Here is a 20,644-nt window from a genome sequence, read left to right as displayed (position 1 = left end):
TCAACTTCCAGTTCTCGAGCCTTGTACAGCATGCTGGGAAGTGTAGTCTAGGTGGCGCCAAACAGCCGCGGAAAGCGTTTTGTTATTGTTGTTTGTTTTTTTGTTTTGGTTTGTTTTTAAACTGATTAAACCTGAGGCTTCGTGCGACCAAGGCGAGCGCTGTGCGGAATGAACTAGGAGACTGTCTCACACTGTAGTGTAAACTGGCCTAGAAATCATTATGTAGCTCAGGTTGGCCTCAAACCCACAGCAGTCTGCTTTCTGATTACAGATGAGGGAACAGATTTTTAAAATTACCTTATTATTATTGTGTGTGTGTGTGTGTGTGTGTGTGTGTGTGTGTGTGTGTGTGTGTGTGTGTGTGTGTGTGTGTGTGTAGGTCAGAGGATAATCTGTAAGAGTCGCTCCTGCTTTCTGATTACAGATGAGGGAACAGATTTTTAAAATTACCTTATTATTATTGTGTGTGTGTGTGTGTGTGTGTGTGTGTGTGTGTGTGTGTGTGTGTGTGTGTGTGTGTGTGTGTGTGTGTGTGTGTGTGTGTGTGTGTAGGTCAGAGGATAACCTGTAAGAGTCGCTCCTCTCCAGAGATGAAACTCTAGGCAGGCTTGGTAGCAGGTGTCTTTACCCGCTGAGCCATCTCACTGGCTCTTATTTACTGTTTGTTTGTTTATAGTTTTAGTTTTCTCATTTGTATAAGAGAAACATTAAGAGTACAAACATGCATGCAAGAGAAATATTAAAAGTACATACATTAAAAACTCAATATTACTAAGCAGTAGAGTACTTGCTTAGCATGTGTGAGGCCCCAAGTTAAGTTCCCAGCACCACACACACACACACACACACACACACACACACACACACACATTCATGTGCAAAACCGTGCAAACAGTTTATTCCCAAGTAGATGTCTGAGTCTTTTGCTAGGTGTAGAGTTAAGTTTTTGCTATACGCGCCTTTTCTTTTTTACTTTTTATGGTTCTAAATAATAGATTTGCATTGCCTGCCTCAACTTTTTCTCCCACCTGCAGGTTTAAATCCAGTTGCTTGTGGATCTTCTTTCAAACTTGCCATACATACCCCAGATATTAGCTCTTCATTTTGAGCCCATAACCACTACAAAGTCATACACTTTATTCCTTCCCTTCATAAGCCATAATTTCTGATCATTTTGCTTATCATCTGCTTATTTTTCTCACACATGAAGGTAATGCCTTTACCTATCTTATTATATATTTAACCTGACCATGTACAACTTATGTGCAAAGCAAAAATTTGAGTGGAAGAATGGGTGGATGGATGAACGGATGGATGGATGATGGATAGATGGATGGGTGGATGAATACGGGTGGGTAGGTGGGTGGAAGAATGGGTGAGAGGATAGGTGGATAATTGGATGGATGATGAATGGGTGAATGGATGGATGGGTGGACAGATGGATGATGGATAGATGGGTGGGTGGATGGGTGGATGGATGGATGGATGGGTGGATGGATGGATAATGAATAGATGGATGGATGGATGGATGGATGGACAGATGGATGATGGATGGATGGGTGGGTGGGTGGGTGGGTGGATGGATGGATGGATGGATAGATGGATGGGTGGATGGATGGATGGATAATGGATAGATGGATGGATGGATGGATGGGTGGATGGATGGATAATGGATAGATGGATGGATAGATGGATAGGTAGATGAATGATAGACAGATGGGTGGATGGATGGATAGGTAGATGAATGATAGACAGATGGGTGGATGGATGGATGGATGGATAGATAGATAGATAGATAGATAGATAGATAGATGGGGTGGATGGATGGATAGATGGATGGATGGATGGATGGATGGATGGATAGGTGGGTGGGTGGATAGATGGATAGGTAGATGAATGAATGATGGACAGATGGGTGGGTGGGTGGGTGAATGGATAACAAATGGATATGTGGATGATTTCATCTGTTCTTTCCCAACTGCCTAGGGAGTGCAAGTCGTCTCCTTCCCTAGATGATGATGTCTAAGAACTTTTGCCGAAGGCCTGGCTAAAAAAAAAAATGTTGAGTAAACATGTGTTCGAATTAGTTGGATAGAGAGACTTAACTCCTACCCTCACCTCTTTTCTTCCTCTCTCACCACTGTGAAAATTCATTATACAGAATGGAGTCATTCCTAGCATACCCCACCATAGAGGAGTCTAGGGCCACAGAAAACACTACAGTCGTGCACACTTGCTCCAAGAGCTGCTTCACAAGCCAGTCCACTCACAAAGGCTGCCCTGTCTTTAAGAATAGCTTTACTTAACAACTAATAGCAGAGCTGCTCTAACCAGCAGCCTGGCTTTACCTAGTTATCCTTGCTGTTTACCAGCTTTCTTAGACAATACTCCCTCAAAAGAAACCACCTCCCTTCATTTCAAAATGATTGAGATTGATTGTCTTAGTAAAACCAATGACTTTTTTTGTTGTTGTTGAATTTATCAGAGATCATCTCAGTTTATGCAGCTATGTCTCAGTTTCTTCTAATCCTAATCTTTGTTTGTTCCCAGATAAAAGTTCCCTTTTTGGAAATTCATGCCTGTATTTCTGTTTGAGTTTTAGAAGATTATTTATTTGTAAATGTGAGTTTCTGTGGATATCTGTGTGTCCTCCTCTATTACCCTCTGCCTATTCATTTTACAACAGGGTCTCTCTGACATGTGGGGCTCACACATTCTTGGATAGTCTGGAAGCTAGTAAGCCCCAGCAATACTCCTGTCTCCACCCTTTTCCATCCACGTTGAGAGGCATACATGGATGTCCACCTTGTTACATAGATTCTGGAATCTGAATTCTGGTCCTCTTGCTCGTGTAACAAGTGCCCTTAATTCCTGAGGCATCTCTCCAGCCTTCTGAAGTTGACAGCATTGCAAGATCTGCTATTGGAATAGGGGTGGAAGAAAGTCCTAGGCAAGGCCTTCACTCAGGTAGGAGCTACTGTCCTGATCTCCTCCAACACTCATCTATCTAGTAACAAATGTCAAGAAAGTGAGAATGAAGGAATGCAGGGGGCTCCCACCTCAAGCCTTTCCTCAGAGAATTGACCCTCTGCTTCCTTCCCATAGGCAATGGTAAGAGAAAGGTCAAAGTGGTTATTTTTTCTATACCCTGGTGTCTTCGTTACCATTCTATGGCTGTGAAAGATACCATGACTAGAGCAACCCTTATAAAAGAAAGTGTTTTGTTGGGGCCTTGCTTACAGTTTTAGGGGGTCAGTCCTTGATCGTTATAACATGAAGCAGACCGGCTTGGTGCTGGAGCAGTAGCTGAGAGCTTTGCATCCTGATCCGAAGGCAGCAGGCAAAGAGAAAGACATTCATGGGCTTGGTATAGGCTTTTAAAACCTCAAAGTGATGAGTTAGTGGAGAAAGCTCATCTTCAGAGAAAGGAAATAGATCTCAGAAGCAGAGACGGAGACTGTCTGGGCATGGGTGGAGAAAGCTGCTGCCCTGCCAGAGAGCACCCTGCTCCTATCTGGGGCCCTGGCTGTTACAGTAGGAAATCTCTGTTCCCTCTGTGTTACCTGGTGAAGGAGACCATAGTGTCTTCTAGAAAGGATGCAGTTTTTTCTGAGAAGGGAAAAGCAGAAGCGAGGGTCTGTGAGAACAGAGGGGTGGTGGAGCCACTTCCCATCTACCCCCCTGGCATTATCTTCCTATCTCTAGTCTTCCGCAAGACGCCCTGTCTGTTCTGACAGCATCCACTGAACTACACTTCACATCTGCCAGCCAAAGCTGCGTCTGTCTGAGATGACCGATGTACACTACGCCCTATAGCACTGGGGTATAAATGTCAAAGGCACTGAAGCTGGATCCTTCTTGCCACCCCGATGACTTAACCCTAGATCAATCACCTATGTACATCACAACCATCATGGACATGATCTCTAATAGATGATGCTTGGCCCCTCTAATCCTGAGAGTTGGCTGTTGTTGGGTTTGGTATGTGGAACATTTTGTCTGAGGGACATGCTGGCCTGGGTTGAAAGTAACTCGCATGGCCTCAGAACCGGGTGGTCTGTCATGAGGCTATTTTTGAATTCTGTCTGGACTGAGGAAGTCCTTTGGACTGAGATCTGGGATTTTTAAAGGTTAATAAGCCCAGTGGCAATTTCTTTCATGGGAAACTGGTACATGTGATGGCTCTGACTTCTATCTAGTTCCCAAAGCAGAGATCTGTGCATAATTCCTTTAGACTTTGGACTTCAGTGTCCTGAAGTTTCCCAAGGCCACGTCTTGGGCAGTCTGGAAGTGCTGTGCCTTGACTGCTGTTTGTGGAGAGCCAGAACAAGAAGGGCAAAGTGTACATCCTCAGAATGTCCCAAATGTAAGCCTATGTGTATATTTGACTGTGTGGCCATGCACATGTATATGCATCTTCAAGGGACACTTGTGAGCGTGTGTTGTGCACATGTGTGGCTATTTTGGGCTTGCACATGTATGTGTGTTCGCTCACATGTGTGTGTGTGACCACAAGTGCGTGCATGCTACGGCATGTGCGTGGCTGTCAGAGAACAACCTTATTGTCAGTCGCCACTTTCCACCTTGTTTCAAATACAGCCTCTGTGGCTGTGTTTACCAGGCAAGCTGGTCCACATGCTTCTAGGGATTCTCATGTCTCTGGCTCCCATTTTGCCTCAGGAACTGGGATGACAGACCCATGTGTCCGTGGCCATCAAACAGCGAAGGCTGTTATGACTGTCATGACAGTTGTCAATATCACTGTCACCGGCATCCTTTCTCCTCATCTTAGTTGGCGGTATTTATTCTACATTTGAAAACAGTTCATATTGAGATGGATTTATCTGAAATAATACTCCAGGGAAATGAATGACTATTTAAGCATGCTCACACACATGTCTCTGACTGCTTTAGTAAGTCAATTCTCATCCATTAAATGGCTCTTGGAAACATCCTTGTCCAGTGAGCTGCTTCTATGTGGGTGTGCCTCATAGTGATACCAGAAATCAACCCTTCTTAGCTCCAGTCAATGCACATGGGCCCAGAAGAGAAGAATATGGAACACACACCCATTCATGATTCCTCAGTGGAATTGATAGATTTCTTATATACAGTAATACACAAGCAGCAAACAACCAGGATCGTTCGGATAAATTAGCATATAATAAACTGCACATATTTAAAGTATATCATTTGCTAAATTTTGACATATATATATACCATATAACTGTGGCTATAGTCAAAGCGATGACCATAATCATTATACCAAAAGCTTCCTTATGTTTCTACCTATATTTGGAGGGTGTGGGGAGCATAGTGCATGTGTGCGTGTTCATGTGTATGTGGCTGTGCATGCATGTGGGTGGAAGTCAGAGGTTGACTCCAGGAGCCTTCCTCTGCCGCTCTCTACCCTAGTTTTTGAGATGTTGTCTCACAGTGAACATGGAGCTCCTCGATATTGGAAAGACTAGCTGACCAGCCACAGAGATCTTCCTGTCTCTGCCTCTCCAGAGCTGGGATTGCAGTCCTGTACCAGTATGTCTGTTTTTAATGTGGGTGCTGGGGTTTGAACTCAGGTCCTGTGCTTCTGTGTGAAGCTCCTTACTACCCGGGCCATCTCCTGCCCTCCTTGTGCTCCTAAGTAACCTCTTTCTGTATAACCCTATCTCTTCCTTTCACCCTAGATATTTTGCATTGTCTGGAGTTTTATATAAAAGGCATCACTAGTTGTCTCTCTTTCTCCCTCATCCTCTCTTCTCTCTTTTCTCCTGAGCCTAGATTCCTCCTCCTACATATTCTCTCTGCCCGCCAGCCCTCCTGTCCCTCCTCTGTCTAACTATTGGCTGTTCGGTTTTTATTAGCTCAATCACATGCCTTAGGCAGGCAAAGCAAAGCATCTTTGCATAGTTAAACAAACGCAGCATAAACAAACGTAACACATCCTTCCCTAGTTAAAATTATACTCCACAACAGCAGATTGTAGCTTTCAGTGACTCCAGAATGTAGTGATATGAGCAGCGGGGCTGCGTCCCCAGCACCCTGGCCGCCTGCTAGCTTATGCCCCAAAATAACAACACACAAATTGTATTCTTTTAAACACTGCTTGGCCCTTTAGCTCTAGCCCTTACTGGCTAATTCTGATATCCTGATCAACCCATCTCTAATAATCTGTGAGCACCGGTCTTACAGGGAAGATTCTAGCCTACGTCCATCCTGGGTCAGAGCTTCATCGCATGTGTCTGCCTGGGAGCGGGGCATGGTGTCTCTCTGAGGCGTCTGCCCCCGAGAGGAGAGCTGTTGAGTCTGAGCTCACTTCCTCTTCCTCCCAGCATTCTGTTCTGTTTACTCCTCCCACCTATGTTTTAACCTATGAGGGCCAGCCAAGCAGTTTCTTTATTTTTTTAACCAATGACCTTACTCCATCATTTCCCCTTTTTCTGTTTAAACAAAAAAAAAGGAAGGCTTTAACTTTAACATAGCAAAATTACATATAACAAACGGTTATCAAGTAAAAATTACAAATCTTTATCATAACTAAGGAAAACTATAACTATAACTAACTATTCTTAACTCCATCAAAGACTCCAGAAAGATACAATATTACCTAAGCAAACAAAAAGTAAGCAACTTTTAAAACTCTAGAAATGACAGAGACATCTTGCTGCCTGTACAGTCACCCAAAGTTCCTCTGTACCTTTGGGGCATCCATCTTCGGCCTACAGGCCCATAGTTTCCAGCAGACATTTCCACAAAGCAGGAAATTTCAAAGGCAGTCACTATCTGCTTGTCCTGAAGAATGTCTTGCAGACTCTTTCATGAATCAGGAACCCCAAAAGACCATCTCATCTTTAGGCAAGTTTAGCAGTCCTCTCTCTGTGGGTTCTCTGTGTCCAGTTTATAAATGGCTATCAAAACTCCATAAGGTGCCTCTTCGATGCCCATCTTCTTCTTGAAGTAGATTGGTGCTGCCAGGAGCAGACGTGTCTCATTGTCATGAAAAGCCCTGAATTATTAAAACATTTAAAATGCCATATTCTATAATCTTTGAAAGATATGAAGAATGCCTATCTAATATATATCTATGCACATCTAGAAAATCTTAACTAACATGACTACAAACTTGACTATTATGATTATCTATTAACAAGCTATATATATTACATTTTAAGTGAACTACACAATCACAATATCTTAATCAATAGCAGAAATATGCATATACATATAACAAAATTGACCTTAAATCTCTATCAATAAAGCAAAATCTATATTAATACAAATTATTCATATCTATATCATATCCCCCTTTAAATGTAAAAGAACGTTTACAAACCGTATTTGGGAACATGGGCACAGTTTTTTCTCTCCAAACTGCTTCCTGCTGAATGGGGGCGTCGTTAATTAGGTCTTTCATGGTATAACCTGTGTGCTAGTTTCATCTCAGCTGGCAGTTGAGCGAAGCAATTTTCTGAAGATGTTCACAACAACCCTTCAGGAGGGCGTGGTCCATCATACCATATCGGAATAGAAGAAATGAACAGGGTCTCATCCTCTGTGAAAACAAAACAAGAAACTCCTTTCCAAAGCATCATGTCCTTAGATCCAAATTTCAAAGTCAAGGCATTTTCAAAATATCTATGTTGGATTAGCTCAGCAGCATTTATAAACAAATATCTGTTGGCATCTGTTGCTCCTTCCTCAGCATTCAAACAATTCAAAGAGCATAATAGCATACAGTATCAAAATTCTCTGTGTATTTTCCATCTTTGTGTGTTTTATTTTAACCTCTATTTTGTATATTTTTACTTTTATTTTTTGCTTTTTAGACAGGTTCTCTGTATCTTTGACCTGGAATAACTCTGTAGACCAGGTTGTCTTTGAACTCTCAGAGATCTGCCTGTCTCTGCCTCCCAGGCATTCGGGATTAAAGGTGTTTGCTACAACACCTTGAACTCACAGAGATCTGTTTGTCTCTGCCTTCTAGGCACTGGCATTAAAGGCGTGTGCTACCACACCTTGAAGTCACAGAGGTCAATCTCCCTCTGCCTCCCAAGTGTTGGGATTAAAGGTGTTACTACCACACCCAACTACTCTTTCTTCCTTATTTTTGTTTTTTACTTTAAGAACTTCAACTTTTAGTCTGCATATATTTTTTAACACTGTAAAATCATTTAAAATTTTTCTTTGTCTTTGACGTTCTCTTTACTGTATCTCTGTTTTTCTGACCACATGAGTCTTTAATGTACCAAGCAATATCAGTAGGACTAAAGCCGTGGCTTTGCCAGCTAGATCCAGTCCATTCCTTAGCTTTCCAGCCTCATGGCTGAGATACTGGCTGTAGCCATGTTTACTGCCACAAGTCTACGGCATTTGGAATTCTCCTGTGCGTTAGCCCGAGGCGAACACGCCCCCTAAGGGGCGGGACTTATCCCTTCACCAGAAAACTTGTATTTACTATCTTAAAATAATTTCTCAATATATTTGTACAGTATATTCAAATAATTCTTAGTTCCCCATTCTTGCTCTCTTCTCCAGTGGCTCCCTTACATGTAGACCAAGTTTCTTGAAGCTTACACGCAGCTAATAGACCGTCTTTCCGTTCTTCAAAATTCTTTTTTCCACTTGTGTTTCATTTATCTGAACTTCCACTGAGCTCCATCTACAGCCTAGGATCAGATTTTTGATACTTTTTGTTGCTAGCTTCTTCACCTGCAGCTACTATTTCACTATTGAAGAGGCACCTGCCAAGGGCCCATCAGTATCCTGTCAGAGGCTCACATTGTCCCAAGAAGGTGACAAACAGGAGTCAACAAAGTGAGGTATCAGAATAATAAAACCTCTGTTTAAATCTTGGCTCTGTGGATATATCTAATTGGCTGCCTAGGAAAATGAAGCTGATATTTCTGTGTGGTAGAGAGCTCAGAGGAGCGAGACTATGCAAATAAAACCTCTGGTTTATAATAAGTAGTCAATAAATGAAAAGATTTTAATTATTTAGGAGTAAATGATTATTTGGGGAGAGAGAAGGGTGCAGGATTTGAGGTGCTACAAATGGAGGCAACTGGGAATCCCACCGATCCAGAATAAGACCACTACCACAGTTTAAAGCCAAGTTTGAAGCAAGCTTTAATAAAATACTGATTAGGTGGATGGGCTCTGGCCAGGACCATAACCAGGTTCCTGGAAAAGAGACCAGAAACACAGTTTGCAGTGACTTAAGAAGGAAAACCCATAATTCATTGCATTTCTCATCAGGTCCAATCAGGAACAAGCATGCATCCTGACACATTTACAGTCTGTGAACCTCCCACCCATAGTGATCAAGCACGTGGGGGCAGCTGGGGCAAACAAACTTGTTTAGGGGAGTGAAAATCCCTGTGGCTTGTTATCTTCCACAAATAATAGCCTCCAGCATTTAAGGAAGTGTCTGTCTGTGGACAGGGGCTAGCAGATCAGAGGCATGTTTATTTCTTTGATCTCTTTAAGCAGTAATTAAAAGTGAAAATGGCTAGGAAGTAATAACACACACCTTTAATCCCAGGATTCAGGAGGCAGAGGCAGATGGATCTCTGAGAGTCTGAGGCCAGCGTGCTCTACAAGAGCTAGTTCCAGGACAGAATCCAAAGCAACACAGAGAAACCATCTCAAAACACCAAAACAAAGAAACAAAAAATTAAAAAAAAACCCACACAAGACTTAAAGATGTAACTTTGGCTCTCACAGAAACCTTGGCCCTCTTCCTTGGGGATCTTATAAAGTCTTGCAGCCAGTAATGGGATCAAAATGTGCTGTGTGCTCAGTAACATTCTCTGTTGAACAAAGACTCCATAGGATGCCCCTCTCAGCGTTCAGGAAACATGTATGTCAGGTGAAAGCACCAATGTAATCAATCTCTCTCTCTCTCTCTCTCTCTCTCTCTCTCTCTCTCTCTCTCTCTCTCTCTCTCTGTGTGTGTGTGTGTGTGTGTGTCTCTCACACACACACACAAAGACAAAACTCTCATAAACCCATTTATCCACCACCACATACTATGTTCTTTATATTTTATTAATTTTTAGTGATGTTGGAAGGAGAAATATTGCTTTGAAAAAGAGCATTTTGCAGTAAGAAGTGAGTTTGAGTTTGTTGGATAGCAAGCCGGACTTCACAGAGATCTGGTATCTTTGGCTTCTCAATCGCTGCAAACTAAAGGACCATGGAAACTGCTTTCTTCAGTAGCTGTCCTGTTAATGTTTGTTTTTCAACCAGGGTTTCTCCATGTAGTCCTGTTTGTCAGGAAGAGTCTGTGAAGAGAAACCACTCCAGCAGGTGAACGGATGACTGCCAAGAAGCCAAGAATCATTGTCCACTCAGGGCAAGGAAGCATCTTCTTCAACTAGGGTATTTGTCAGTTCCCCAGAGAGCAGCTTGAAGTGTCCAGGGGGACCAATGCAGGCACAGTTCTCCTTCCAGTCAGGGGAAGAAATACAGAAAAAACAAACAAACAAAAAACCCGGCAGCAAAGCCAAGCCACTGCTGCCTTGGTTTGGGAGAAAAAGGGACGCTGTTGTTCTTAGGGGGAACCCTGGAAAGTTTGAGACGAATCCCAAAATTAGAAGATAACTTTCTGTTTCTCGAAGGCAGCTTTTAAACATCAGAGGTGAGATCTAGTGTCTGCACCCTTCTCGAAGTCTTAATCTTCTCCCATGCATAGTGTGCAGCGAAAAGGCGAAAAGCACTTGTGTGCGGGCATTCAGCCTCAATGGTAGGTTACTGGGTAACTTGAGGCACCCTGGGATTCCCCTAGGGTGCCCCGGTAGGTGTTCAAGGTGCCGTTTGTTGAGGCAGAAGCCGTTCCTTTCCTAGAAGAGTCGCCTCTGGGCCTTGCACCTAGGCCTTAGAGGCTTCTGCCGACTCTCGGAGGTTTGGCCTTGGTGACTTGGAGGAGGAGATGGAGGAAGAGGCTGCAGTGGCGAGCTGGGCAGAGGGCACAACATGCTGCCTTTGAGGCTTCAGAGAGACCAGGGAGCGTATCTCCCTGCACTAGGAGGGTAGCTTGCACTCCAAGGACATGGCATTTGACCCTGGAACAGGGGGATGAACACGCCCGTGAAGGGGGCCATGCGAGTTGGAGCATTCATCCATGGCATCACAAAGTTTTCTTGAGAGTCTTCCTGTGGGTCAGGGATGTTTGCAAAGCATTCGATGTCCGATAGAGCTGGACCATTGAATCCCTGGTGGAGGGCAAAGACGTCATGGTCCTGGGGCATGTCCGGGACAGCGGGCTCCTGCATGCCGGCGGGCCAGAACACAAACTGTCCATGTTGAGAGGAGGCTTGGAGGCCCTCGGGGACCAGTATGATGGTATGTCCAGGTAGCGACACTTTCGTGACCAAGGTGGGGTCGGGCAGCAGGTCGATGCCTTCCAGCCGTAGTTTCACGACACAGCCAGCGGGAATGACCACCGTGGAAGTGAGCTCCTCCCTGGCAGGCCTGGAGAAGGCTTCCAGGTCTGGCTGTGCCAGCAACCACTGGCAGGCAGGCTCCTGGAGGCGGCGGCGCTTGGCAGGGTTGGCTTCTTCTGGCTGCAGGCCCCAGCAGGGCATCGAGTAGGTGTTGGGTCTTCGTGGTCGCATTCTCAGTGTGTTGGTGCCAATGCACTCTTGCCTCTCGGTTGCCGGTGCACAACAAGGTCCGAGGCAGGTCATGGATCTGGGCGCTGCAGTTCTTTGATCAGGAACAGCTGTCGTCTGGTTTCTGCAAGACACTCTGTGGACTCTCTGGGACAGAGTGGAGGCTACCAGGTTGACAGGCTGCTGATCAAGAGCAGTGGTCGAGGACCCCTCTTCCTTATATAAGCCTGGCTGCCAAGGAAGCCCCGCCCAGGCATGGGAGGGGCTAGGGAGTGGAAGACACACCCCAGCCCCACCTTCAAGAACCCACCAGTGTGCGTGTGGGCATAGTGTTCCTGCCTGCCTAATTGTTTATGTGTGTGTGTATGTTTGAGTGTGAGGTTATTATTGTCGTTGTTGGTAGCGGTTCAGAGAAGGAATCAAGCCTTAGCTGTCCTACGGTTTGTATTGCCTTTATTTGTCAATATACATACACAAACACGTGAAAACTCTTTTCCTGCCCCCTACCACAGTCTCAGGAACTCCTTGTCCCACCCACACCTAAGAAGTCCTAGAGATTTTCTTAATTTGCAAATGCAAATTGAAACGGAAATTAACAAAGTGTCACTTGAGGTTTTCATTGGAAGTCAAGCTTGGAAATACAAGTGGATACTTTTTTGTTTTTTTAACACGGCTGTTTGGAATTGAAAGTCGACAAGGACATATCTGTCACTGAGTGTAAATAATTGATCTAAGATAAAACCCAATGATAGCCTAGGGTTCTGGAGGCCAATGGCCTTGATTCCCAAACGAAATCCAAAAAGGATTAATGTGAGGACTTTAGGACGCCTTTAATCCCAGGATGAGGGAGATGAGGACAGGAAGATTAGCAGTTCAAGGCCAGCCTGCTACTGGGTGTGTACTAGGCCAGTTCACGTGCTCAATGAATTCAAGACTAGTCTGCAAGCATGAAATCATGTCTCCAACATTTAGTTGATCCTCCCAGGTCACAGGTGAGAAAGAAAACTCTCAAAGTGGATAACTCGTTGGTTTTGAAAAATGACAATTAAGCACAGACCTGCTTCCTATATAAGTGGGACCTTTGATATTATCCCTCCCATTTCTATCATCTTGTTGTATTCTATCTGTGTTTGACACTTGACACCATGTTTACTCTTTATGACTGTCTTCCTCTCCCTCTCCGTTCTCTCTCTCTCTCTCTCTCTCTCTCTCTCTCTCTCTCTCTCTCTCTCTCTCTTTCTTTACTCTCTCCTCTTCGAGCATATTCTCACACATGCTTGAGAATCACTATATTTCAGGGTGACTTACTGGCCCCTTCTTAGGATCATGTATGTATGTGTGTATGTATGCATGCATGTATTTATATCTAACGGGGGTCAGCTGACCCTGTTTTGTATTCAGTGTGGCTGCTACATAGCTGTGAGTTGATAGAGGAAGTCGCCACACTTTCTCAATTCCATTTTCATTGAAATTTCCTCACCACTTAAATAATATTTCTCTGTATATACTACATGGATATATTCATATCCAATTTGAAAATATGTTAAAAGACAGGAAAACAGTCATGTGATTATTCTGTCTGCCCTGGAGAGAAAACATTTTGGAAAAAAAAATCTGCCCAAAGTTTCCCCTACCTATGTTCTTTCCTTCTTCTAACATCTATAGAAAATACTGGGTATCATTATGTTGACTGAGTTTTCTGTCCTGCCTGGTCCCTGCAATCGTTAAGCTCCAAAGAAACCACACAGAGGTCTACATTAGTTATAAACTCATTGGCCCATTTGCTCAGGTTTCTTATGAGCTCTTATAACTTTATATTAGCCCATTATTCTTGTCTATGCTACCCTTGTGGCTTGGTACCATATTTGGCGCAGCAGTTACATCTTGCTTGCTCTGTGGCCAGGTCAGGACTGTGGACCAAGCTTTTCTCTTCCCAGAATTCTCCTGTTACCATTGATCTGTCTCTACTTTCTGGCTGGTTGTCCTGCAAATACTTTCTGCATTGTTACAGGCCAATCAGCATTTTATTAAAATACAATTGACAGGCTACATTGTCACACAGCACTCCCCCCTTATTTTTTAAAAAAAATAATGAGAACTCTGAATCTAATGTTCTTTGTTTAGTTTTCTCCTGACCATTATTCATAACAACTTGAAACTAACATTCTAAACAAAGGAAAATATCCATAGTCCATTTTTGGAGGGAATGTGGGCATGGTTTTCAAGGCTACTTCTTGCTGGTTGGGGTGCTGATAATCTTATGGGGACTTAAAGAAAATTTAAAATTATGATCAAGTCATGACTGGTGCATCCTGTGAGTCTTGATCATCTCAGGCAGCAGTCTTGAATCTGTTCTGGATGTAGAACTCAGACATCTGGGCCATCTGTTCCTATCAGAGATTTCTACGGTGGTCTTCCTTGATCAAACCTGATTTTTCTTAACTCAGAATGGATGCACAGCCTCTCATTTCCTGTGGAAACAAAAGCAAATCTCTCCTCCAAAGTAACATAACTTTTGACTTCAGTTTTAAAGTAAAGGTATTTTCAAAATACCTATCTTGAGCCAGGTGGTGGCGGCGCACGCCTTTAATCCCAGAACTTGGGAGGCAGAAGCAGGCAGATCTCTGTGAATTCGAGACCAGCCTGGTCTACAAGAGCTAGTTCCAGGACAGGCTCCAAAACCACAGAGAAACCCTGTCTCGAAAAAGCAAAATAAATAAATAAAAGACAAAAAAACCAAAATACCTATCTTGGATTAATTTAGCAGCATTCATAAGCAAATATCTTTTAGCAGCTGTTGCTCCTTCCTCAGCATTCAAACAACTCAATGAGAGCATAATAGCATACAGTATCATGACTCTCTGTGTTTTTCATCTTCACGTAGCTTTATATTAACCTCTATTTCTTTTATTTTTATTTTGTAATTTTTGGCTTTTTGAGACAGGGTTTTTCTGTGTATCATTGTCTTGGAACTTACTCTGTAGACAAGGCTGCCCTTGAACCCACAGAGATCTGCCTGCCTCTGCCTCCCAAATGCTGGGATTAAAGGTGTGTGCCACCACACATTGGATTCACAGAGGTCTACCTCCTCTGTCTCCCAAGTGCTGGGATTAAAGGTGTGTGCCACCACACATTGAATTCACAGAGGTCTGCCTCCTCTGCCTCCCAAATGCTGGGATTAAAGGTGTGTGCCACCACACATTGGATTCACAGAGGTCTACCTCCTCTGCCTCCCAAATGCTGGGATTAAAGGTGTGTGCCACCACACATTGGATTCACAGAGGTCTACCTCCTCTGTCTCCCAAGTGCTGGGATTAAAGGTGTGTGCCACCACACATTGAATTCACAGAGGTCTGCCTGCCTCTGTCTCCCAAGTGCTGGGATTAAAGGTGTGTGCCACCACACATTGAATTCACAGAGGTCTGCCTGCCTCTGTCTCCCAAGTGCTGGGATTAAAGGTGTGTGCCACCACACATTGGATTCACAGAGGTCTGCCTGCCTCTGTGTCCCAAGTGCTGGGATTAAAGGTGTGTGCCACCACACATTGGATTCACAGAGGTCTGCCTGCCTCTGTCTCCCAAGTGCTGGGATTAAAGGCATGTGCCACCACACCCAACTACTCTCTTTCTTTCTTTTTTATTTAAGGACTTTAACCTTTTTTATTTTACTCCCAAGCCTGCATATATTTTTTTAACACACTGTAAGCCATTTAGAGGTTTTTTTTCATCTTTGAATCTATCTTTACTGTATCTCTCTCTCTCTCTCTCTCTCTCTCTCTCTCTCTCTCTCTCTCTCTCTCTCTTTCTGACCACATGGGTCTATAATTTGCTAAGTAGTATGGGTAGGTTTAAAGCTATGGCTGTGACGGCTGGATCCAGCCCATTCTTTAGCTTTCTGAGGTTCCAGCTTCATGGCGGGGTACCTGCTATAGCCACGTTTATTGCTACAACTCTATGGCATTTCAAGGTCCCTGAAACCAAACAAGCTGCAGCAGTGTGCTCACATACCACACTCAAATGATCTGTAGCCAGACCACCTGCCTGAAAGAGTCAGAGTTTGCATTGTCAGGACCGCCCAGAAAAAAGGCATTTTAAAATGGCATGGTTTTTTTCCTCCTATGGCTGAAAACCAAAAAGCATGCAGTCAGCTTTTCATCAATACCACTTAAGTGTTTCATGGCAGAACCTGTTAAAAGAGCTGCAAGGTTTTACAGCTAAAGCTGAGTCAGGAAGCCTCTCTTAAATGAGACACATTTGCCTCTAGCAAACAGCCCACCAGAGAAAATGCTGCTATCAATAAGCTGTGCTTAACTCTATTCGTTTCTGTCTGGAATAACTTCCCAAGCTCTCTCAGGCTTTATGTGGATGCAGTCATCCACGTGGGTGCCATTGGTTGACCGAGTTTTCTGTGCTGCCCAGTTCTCACAATCGTTAACTCCCAAAGAAATCACACAGAGGTCTATATTAGTTATAAACTCATTGGCCCACTAGCTCAGGCTTCTTATTAACGTTCATAACTTATATTAGCCCATTATCCTTGTCTATGGTAGCCACAAGGCTTGGTACCATTTTTTTGGTGAGGCAGTTACATCTTGCTTGCTCTGTGGCCAGGTCAGGACTGCAGACCAAGCTTTTCTCTTCCCAGAATTCTCCTGTTCTCATTGACCAGCCGCTACTTCCTGTCTGGTGGTCCCACCTATACTTCCTGCCTGGCTTCAGGCTAATCAATGTCTTATTAAAATACAATTGACAGGCTACAAACCACAGTCCCATAGCATCATTATGACGTTCTTACATCTGTGAGAGCTGGATTTTTATTTCATTGATGCCCCACTAAGCTCATCTCTTGCAAGCTCTATTCCTTTTCCTAACGATTGCTCAGTGGGCCCTAAGGACTTTGAAGTCCCTCTAGCACTTCTTTTCACCAAGTCCTGCAACTGTCACAATTGGTGTAAAACACACGATGGAGTGAGGATAGCCTTGGTCTTGGGATGGAGTGTCTCCTCCTCCCAAAGCCTGGAATGCATGCCGTGCCTTCAGTTGCTATGCTGGTGATCCTTCCACCACCCAAGGACTGGACTGAGTGTCAGGCTCCCCACTTCAAATTACCCAATCCAGACAAATAGCCCAGGATTAACCTGGTTCCTAAAACAGGTGTTTTAGTTTATTCAAGGTCTGATCGAGTTGAGAACCAAGGATATACACCACACATGCTCTGTCTACGAAGATCCTCTTATCCTCTGATTTTATTCTGTATTTTGTTCAACTCTAATTTATTTACTATTTTTTGTTTCTTTGCGTGTGTGTGTGTGTGTTTGTGTGTGTGTTGGCTTTTGTGCACTGCAGGCATGAAAGAGCCTGGGTTGGAGAGGGTGTCCATTATCTTGTATCGTCAAGGGTCTTCTTCATGTGGATGCTGCAAGAGCACTAAGTCCCTTGATGTCAGTGGTTCTCAAGCTTCCTAAATCTCAACAGGTTCTTATATTGTGGTGACCCCCAAATCATAAAATTATTTCTGTTGCTTCTTCATAACTGTAATTTTGTCAGGGTGTGAATTGTAATGTAAATGTGCAGGTTCTTTAATTGGGTACCCGTAGGAAAGGCTCGTTTGACCCCTCAAAGTGTTCTCTACCCATAGGTTGAAAGAGAACCTTTATTCTAAGTGCTGAGCCATCTCTTGGGCCACGCTGATCTTCTGATATCTTTCACATTGCCCGATGTAGCCCAGCTTACACTTTCTCTGTTTCTGAGTGTGGGCCCCAACTCCTAGGTCATCTGCCTTTACCTGGAGGACAGGTGTGCCCCACCGACCACCCACATTGTGCCCACCCCTCTCTCACACACATACATACTAACATATATACAGAGACAAAAACTCTCTCTAATAAAGCCATTTATCCATACCATATACTATGGTCTATATATTTTATTAATAATAAGTGATTTTGGAATTAGAAACATTGCTTTGAAAAAGGGCATTTTGCAGTAAGAAATGAATTTGAGTTTTTGTTGGATAGCAAGCTGGACTTCACAGAGATCTGGTATCTTTGGCTTCTCAATCACTGCGAACTAAAGGGCCATAAAAACTGCTTTCTTCAGTAGCTGTCCTATCTGTCTGTCTGTTTTTCAAGTCAGGGTTTCTCCGTGTAGCCCTGATTGTCAGTAAGAGTCTGTGAAGAAAAACTACTCCAGCAGGTGAAGGGATGGGTGCTAAGAAGCCAAGAATCATTGTCCATCAGGGCAAGGAAGCATCTTCTTTGACTGGGGCATTTGTCAGTTCCCCAGAGAGCAGCTTGAACTGTCCAGGGGGACCAATGCAGGCACAGTTTTCCTTCCAGTCAGGGGCACACAGAAAGGAGACTGGCTGCCTAGCAACGCCAGTGCTGCCTTGGTTTCTGAGATCCATGCTTGAGGTCACCGAGCGTTCTTAGAGGGAACCACCTGTGCAGAGGAGGTGGCAGGGAAGGTTTTGAGATGAATCCCTGTAGTAATAAGGGCGGCAGGGCTGCGTCCCCAACACCCCAGCCGCCTGCTCGGCTAGCTTTTGCCCCGAAATAACAACACACAAACTGTATTCATTTAATCACTCTTTGGCCCATTTCTATCTAGGCTAATTCTCACATATTAATTTAGCCCATTTCTAATCATCTGTGTAGCGCCCCTAGGTGTGCTTACCGGGAAGATTCCAGCCTCTGTCCATCCTGGGGGTTGGAGCTTCATAGTGTGCGTCTGCCTGGGAGCTGGGACCATGGCGTCTCTCTGAGGTGTCTGCTCCCGAGAGGAGAGCTGTGGAGTCTGAGCTCACTTCCTCTTCCTCCCTGCATTCTGTTCTGTTTACTCCACCTACCTATGTCCTAACCAATAAAATGGGCCAAGGCAGTTCCTTTATTAGCCAATGACCTTCCTCCATCAAATCCCAGAACTGGAAGAGAACTTTCTGTCTCTCCAAGGCAGCTTTTGAGCTTGAGGGGTGAGATCCAGTGTCTGCACCCTTCTGCAAGTCCTTCTCTTCTCCCCTCCATAATGTGCAGCAAAAAGCACTTGCCGTAGCCGGGCGATGGTGGCACACGCCTTTAATCCCAGCACTTGGGAGGCAGAGGCAGGTGGATCTCTGTGAGTTCGAGACCAGCCTGGTCTACAGAGCTAGTTCCAGGACAGGCTCCAAAGCCACAGAGAAACCCTGTCTCGAAAAACCAAAAAAAAAAAAAAAAAAAAAGCACTTGCTGTTTGCCCAGTCTCAATGGTAGGTTACTGGGTGTCTCGGGGCACCCTGGGAATCCCCTAGGGTGGCCAGATAAAATGTCCGAGGTGTTGTTTGTTGGGGTGCAGTCGTCGTCCCTTTCCTAGAAGAGTCGCCTCTTGGCCTTGCACGGTGGCCGTGGAGGATTCTGAGGACTCTCAGAGGTTTGTTCTTGATGACTCGGAGGAGGAGATGGAGGGAGAGGCTGCAGTTGTGAGCTGGGCAGAGGCCAACGCGTGCTGCTTTTGAGGCTCCAGATGGAGCAAGGAGCATACTTCTCGGCACCATTGAATCCCTGGTCGAGGGCAAAGACATGGTGGTCCTGGAGCATGTCCGGGACAGGGGCCTCCTTTGTGCCGGCGGGGCAGAACACAGCCTGCCCAGGTTGGGAGGAGGCTTGGAGGCCCTCGGGGACCAGTATGATGGTATGTCCAGGTAGCGACACTCGCCTGACCGAATTCGGGTCGGGCTCCAGCAGCAGGTCGACGCCTTCCACGCGTAGTTGCATGGCACATCCGGCGGGAATGACCACCGTGGACGTGAGCTCTTTGCTGGCAGGCCTGGCGGGTGCTTCCAGGTCTGGCTGTGCCAACGACCCCAGGCAGGCAGGCTCCTGGGGCAGGTGGCGCTTGGCAGGGTTGGCTTCTTCTGGCTGCGGGCCCCGGCAGGGCTTCGGGTAGACCCTGGGGCTTCGCGGAGGCATTTTCAGCATGTTGGTGGCAATGCGCTCTTGCCCCTCGTTTGCGGTTGCCGGTACACAACAAGGTCCGAGGCAGGTTATGGACCTGGGCTCCACAGTTCTTTGTTCAGGAACAGCTGTCGTCTGGTTTCTGCAAGACACTCTGTGGACTCTCTGGGACAGAGTGGAGGCTACCAGGTTGACAGGCTGCTGATCAAGAGCAGTGGTCGAGGACCCCTCTTCCTTATATAAGCCTGGCTGCCAAGGAATCCCCGCCCAGGCATGGGAGGGGCCTAGGGAGTGGAAGACACACCCCAGCCCCACCTTCAGGAACCCACCAATGTGCACGTGGGTATTATTGTTCCTGCCTGCCTAATTGTTTATGTGTGTGTGTATGTTTGAGTGTGAGGTTGTTGTTGTCGTTGTTGGTAGCGGTTCAGAGAAGGAATCAAGCCTTAGCTGTCCTACGGTTTGTATTGCCTTTATTTTGTCAATATACATACACAAACACATGAAAACTCTTTCTTACCCCCTACCACAGTCTCAGGAACTCCTTGTCCCACCCACACCTAAGAGGGCCTAGAGATTTTCTTAATTTGCAAAGCAAATTGCAATGGAAATTAACAAAGTGACAGCTGAGGTTTTCATTGGAGGTCAAGCTTGGAAATACTAGTGGATACTTTTTTTTTATATATATATATGGCTGCTTGGAATTGAAAACCGACAAGGATATATCTGTCACTGAGTGTCATAACTGATCTAGGACAATACCTCAACGATAGAGCGTCTGCCTAGCGTGCTGGAGGCCAATGGGCTTGAGCCCCTAATGAAATCCAAAATGGAGTAATGTGAGACACCCATAATCCCAGGATGAAGGAGACAAGGACTGGAAGATTAGCAATTCAAGGCGAGCCTGCTACTGGGCGTGTACTGATCCAATCCAGGATTACAGTGTTTTCAAGGCTAGCCTGCAAGCATGAAATCAAGTCTCCAAGGATTTAGTTCACACATCCTCCCAGCTCAACACCTGCTTGCTCAGCATTCACACCCTTTCCCTCTAGTGTTTGCTCAGGTCTCCGCGGCTACTCCCAACTGTCCATTTAAGTTAGTACCATGC

The 20,644-nt window shown here is 44.9% G+C and overlaps 2 protein-coding genes across 2 annotated transcripts; both read right to left on the bottom strand.

Annotated features, from left to right (window-relative positions):
* Positions 1-10,988: 10,988 nt before the first annotated feature.
* LOC142846725 (proline-rich protein 23A3-like) lies at positions 10,989-11,612 on the bottom strand. Its single transcript, XM_075967555.1, has one exon. It carries the CDS (start codon positions 11,610-11,612, stop codon positions 10,989-10,991), a length of 624 nt encoding a protein of 207 aa, XP_075823670.1.
* A 7,339-nt stretch (positions 11,613-18,951) lies between these two features.
* LOC142846724 (proline-rich protein 23A3-like) lies at positions 18,952-19,560 on the bottom strand. Its single transcript, XM_075967554.1, has one exon. It carries the CDS (start codon positions 19,558-19,560, stop codon positions 18,952-18,954), a length of 609 nt encoding a protein of 202 aa, XP_075823669.1.
* Between the last annotated feature and the right edge of the window lie 1,084 nt (positions 19,561-20,644).

This window comes from Microtus pennsylvanicus, chromosome 3, assembly GCF_037038515.1.
Source record: "Microtus pennsylvanicus isolate mMicPen1 chromosome 3, mMicPen1.hap1, whole genome shotgun sequence".
NCBI classification, from domain to species: Eukaryota; Metazoa; Chordata; class Mammalia; order Rodentia; family Cricetidae; genus Microtus; species Microtus pennsylvanicus.
This window is presented reverse-complemented; position numbering and strand designations above follow the sequence as displayed.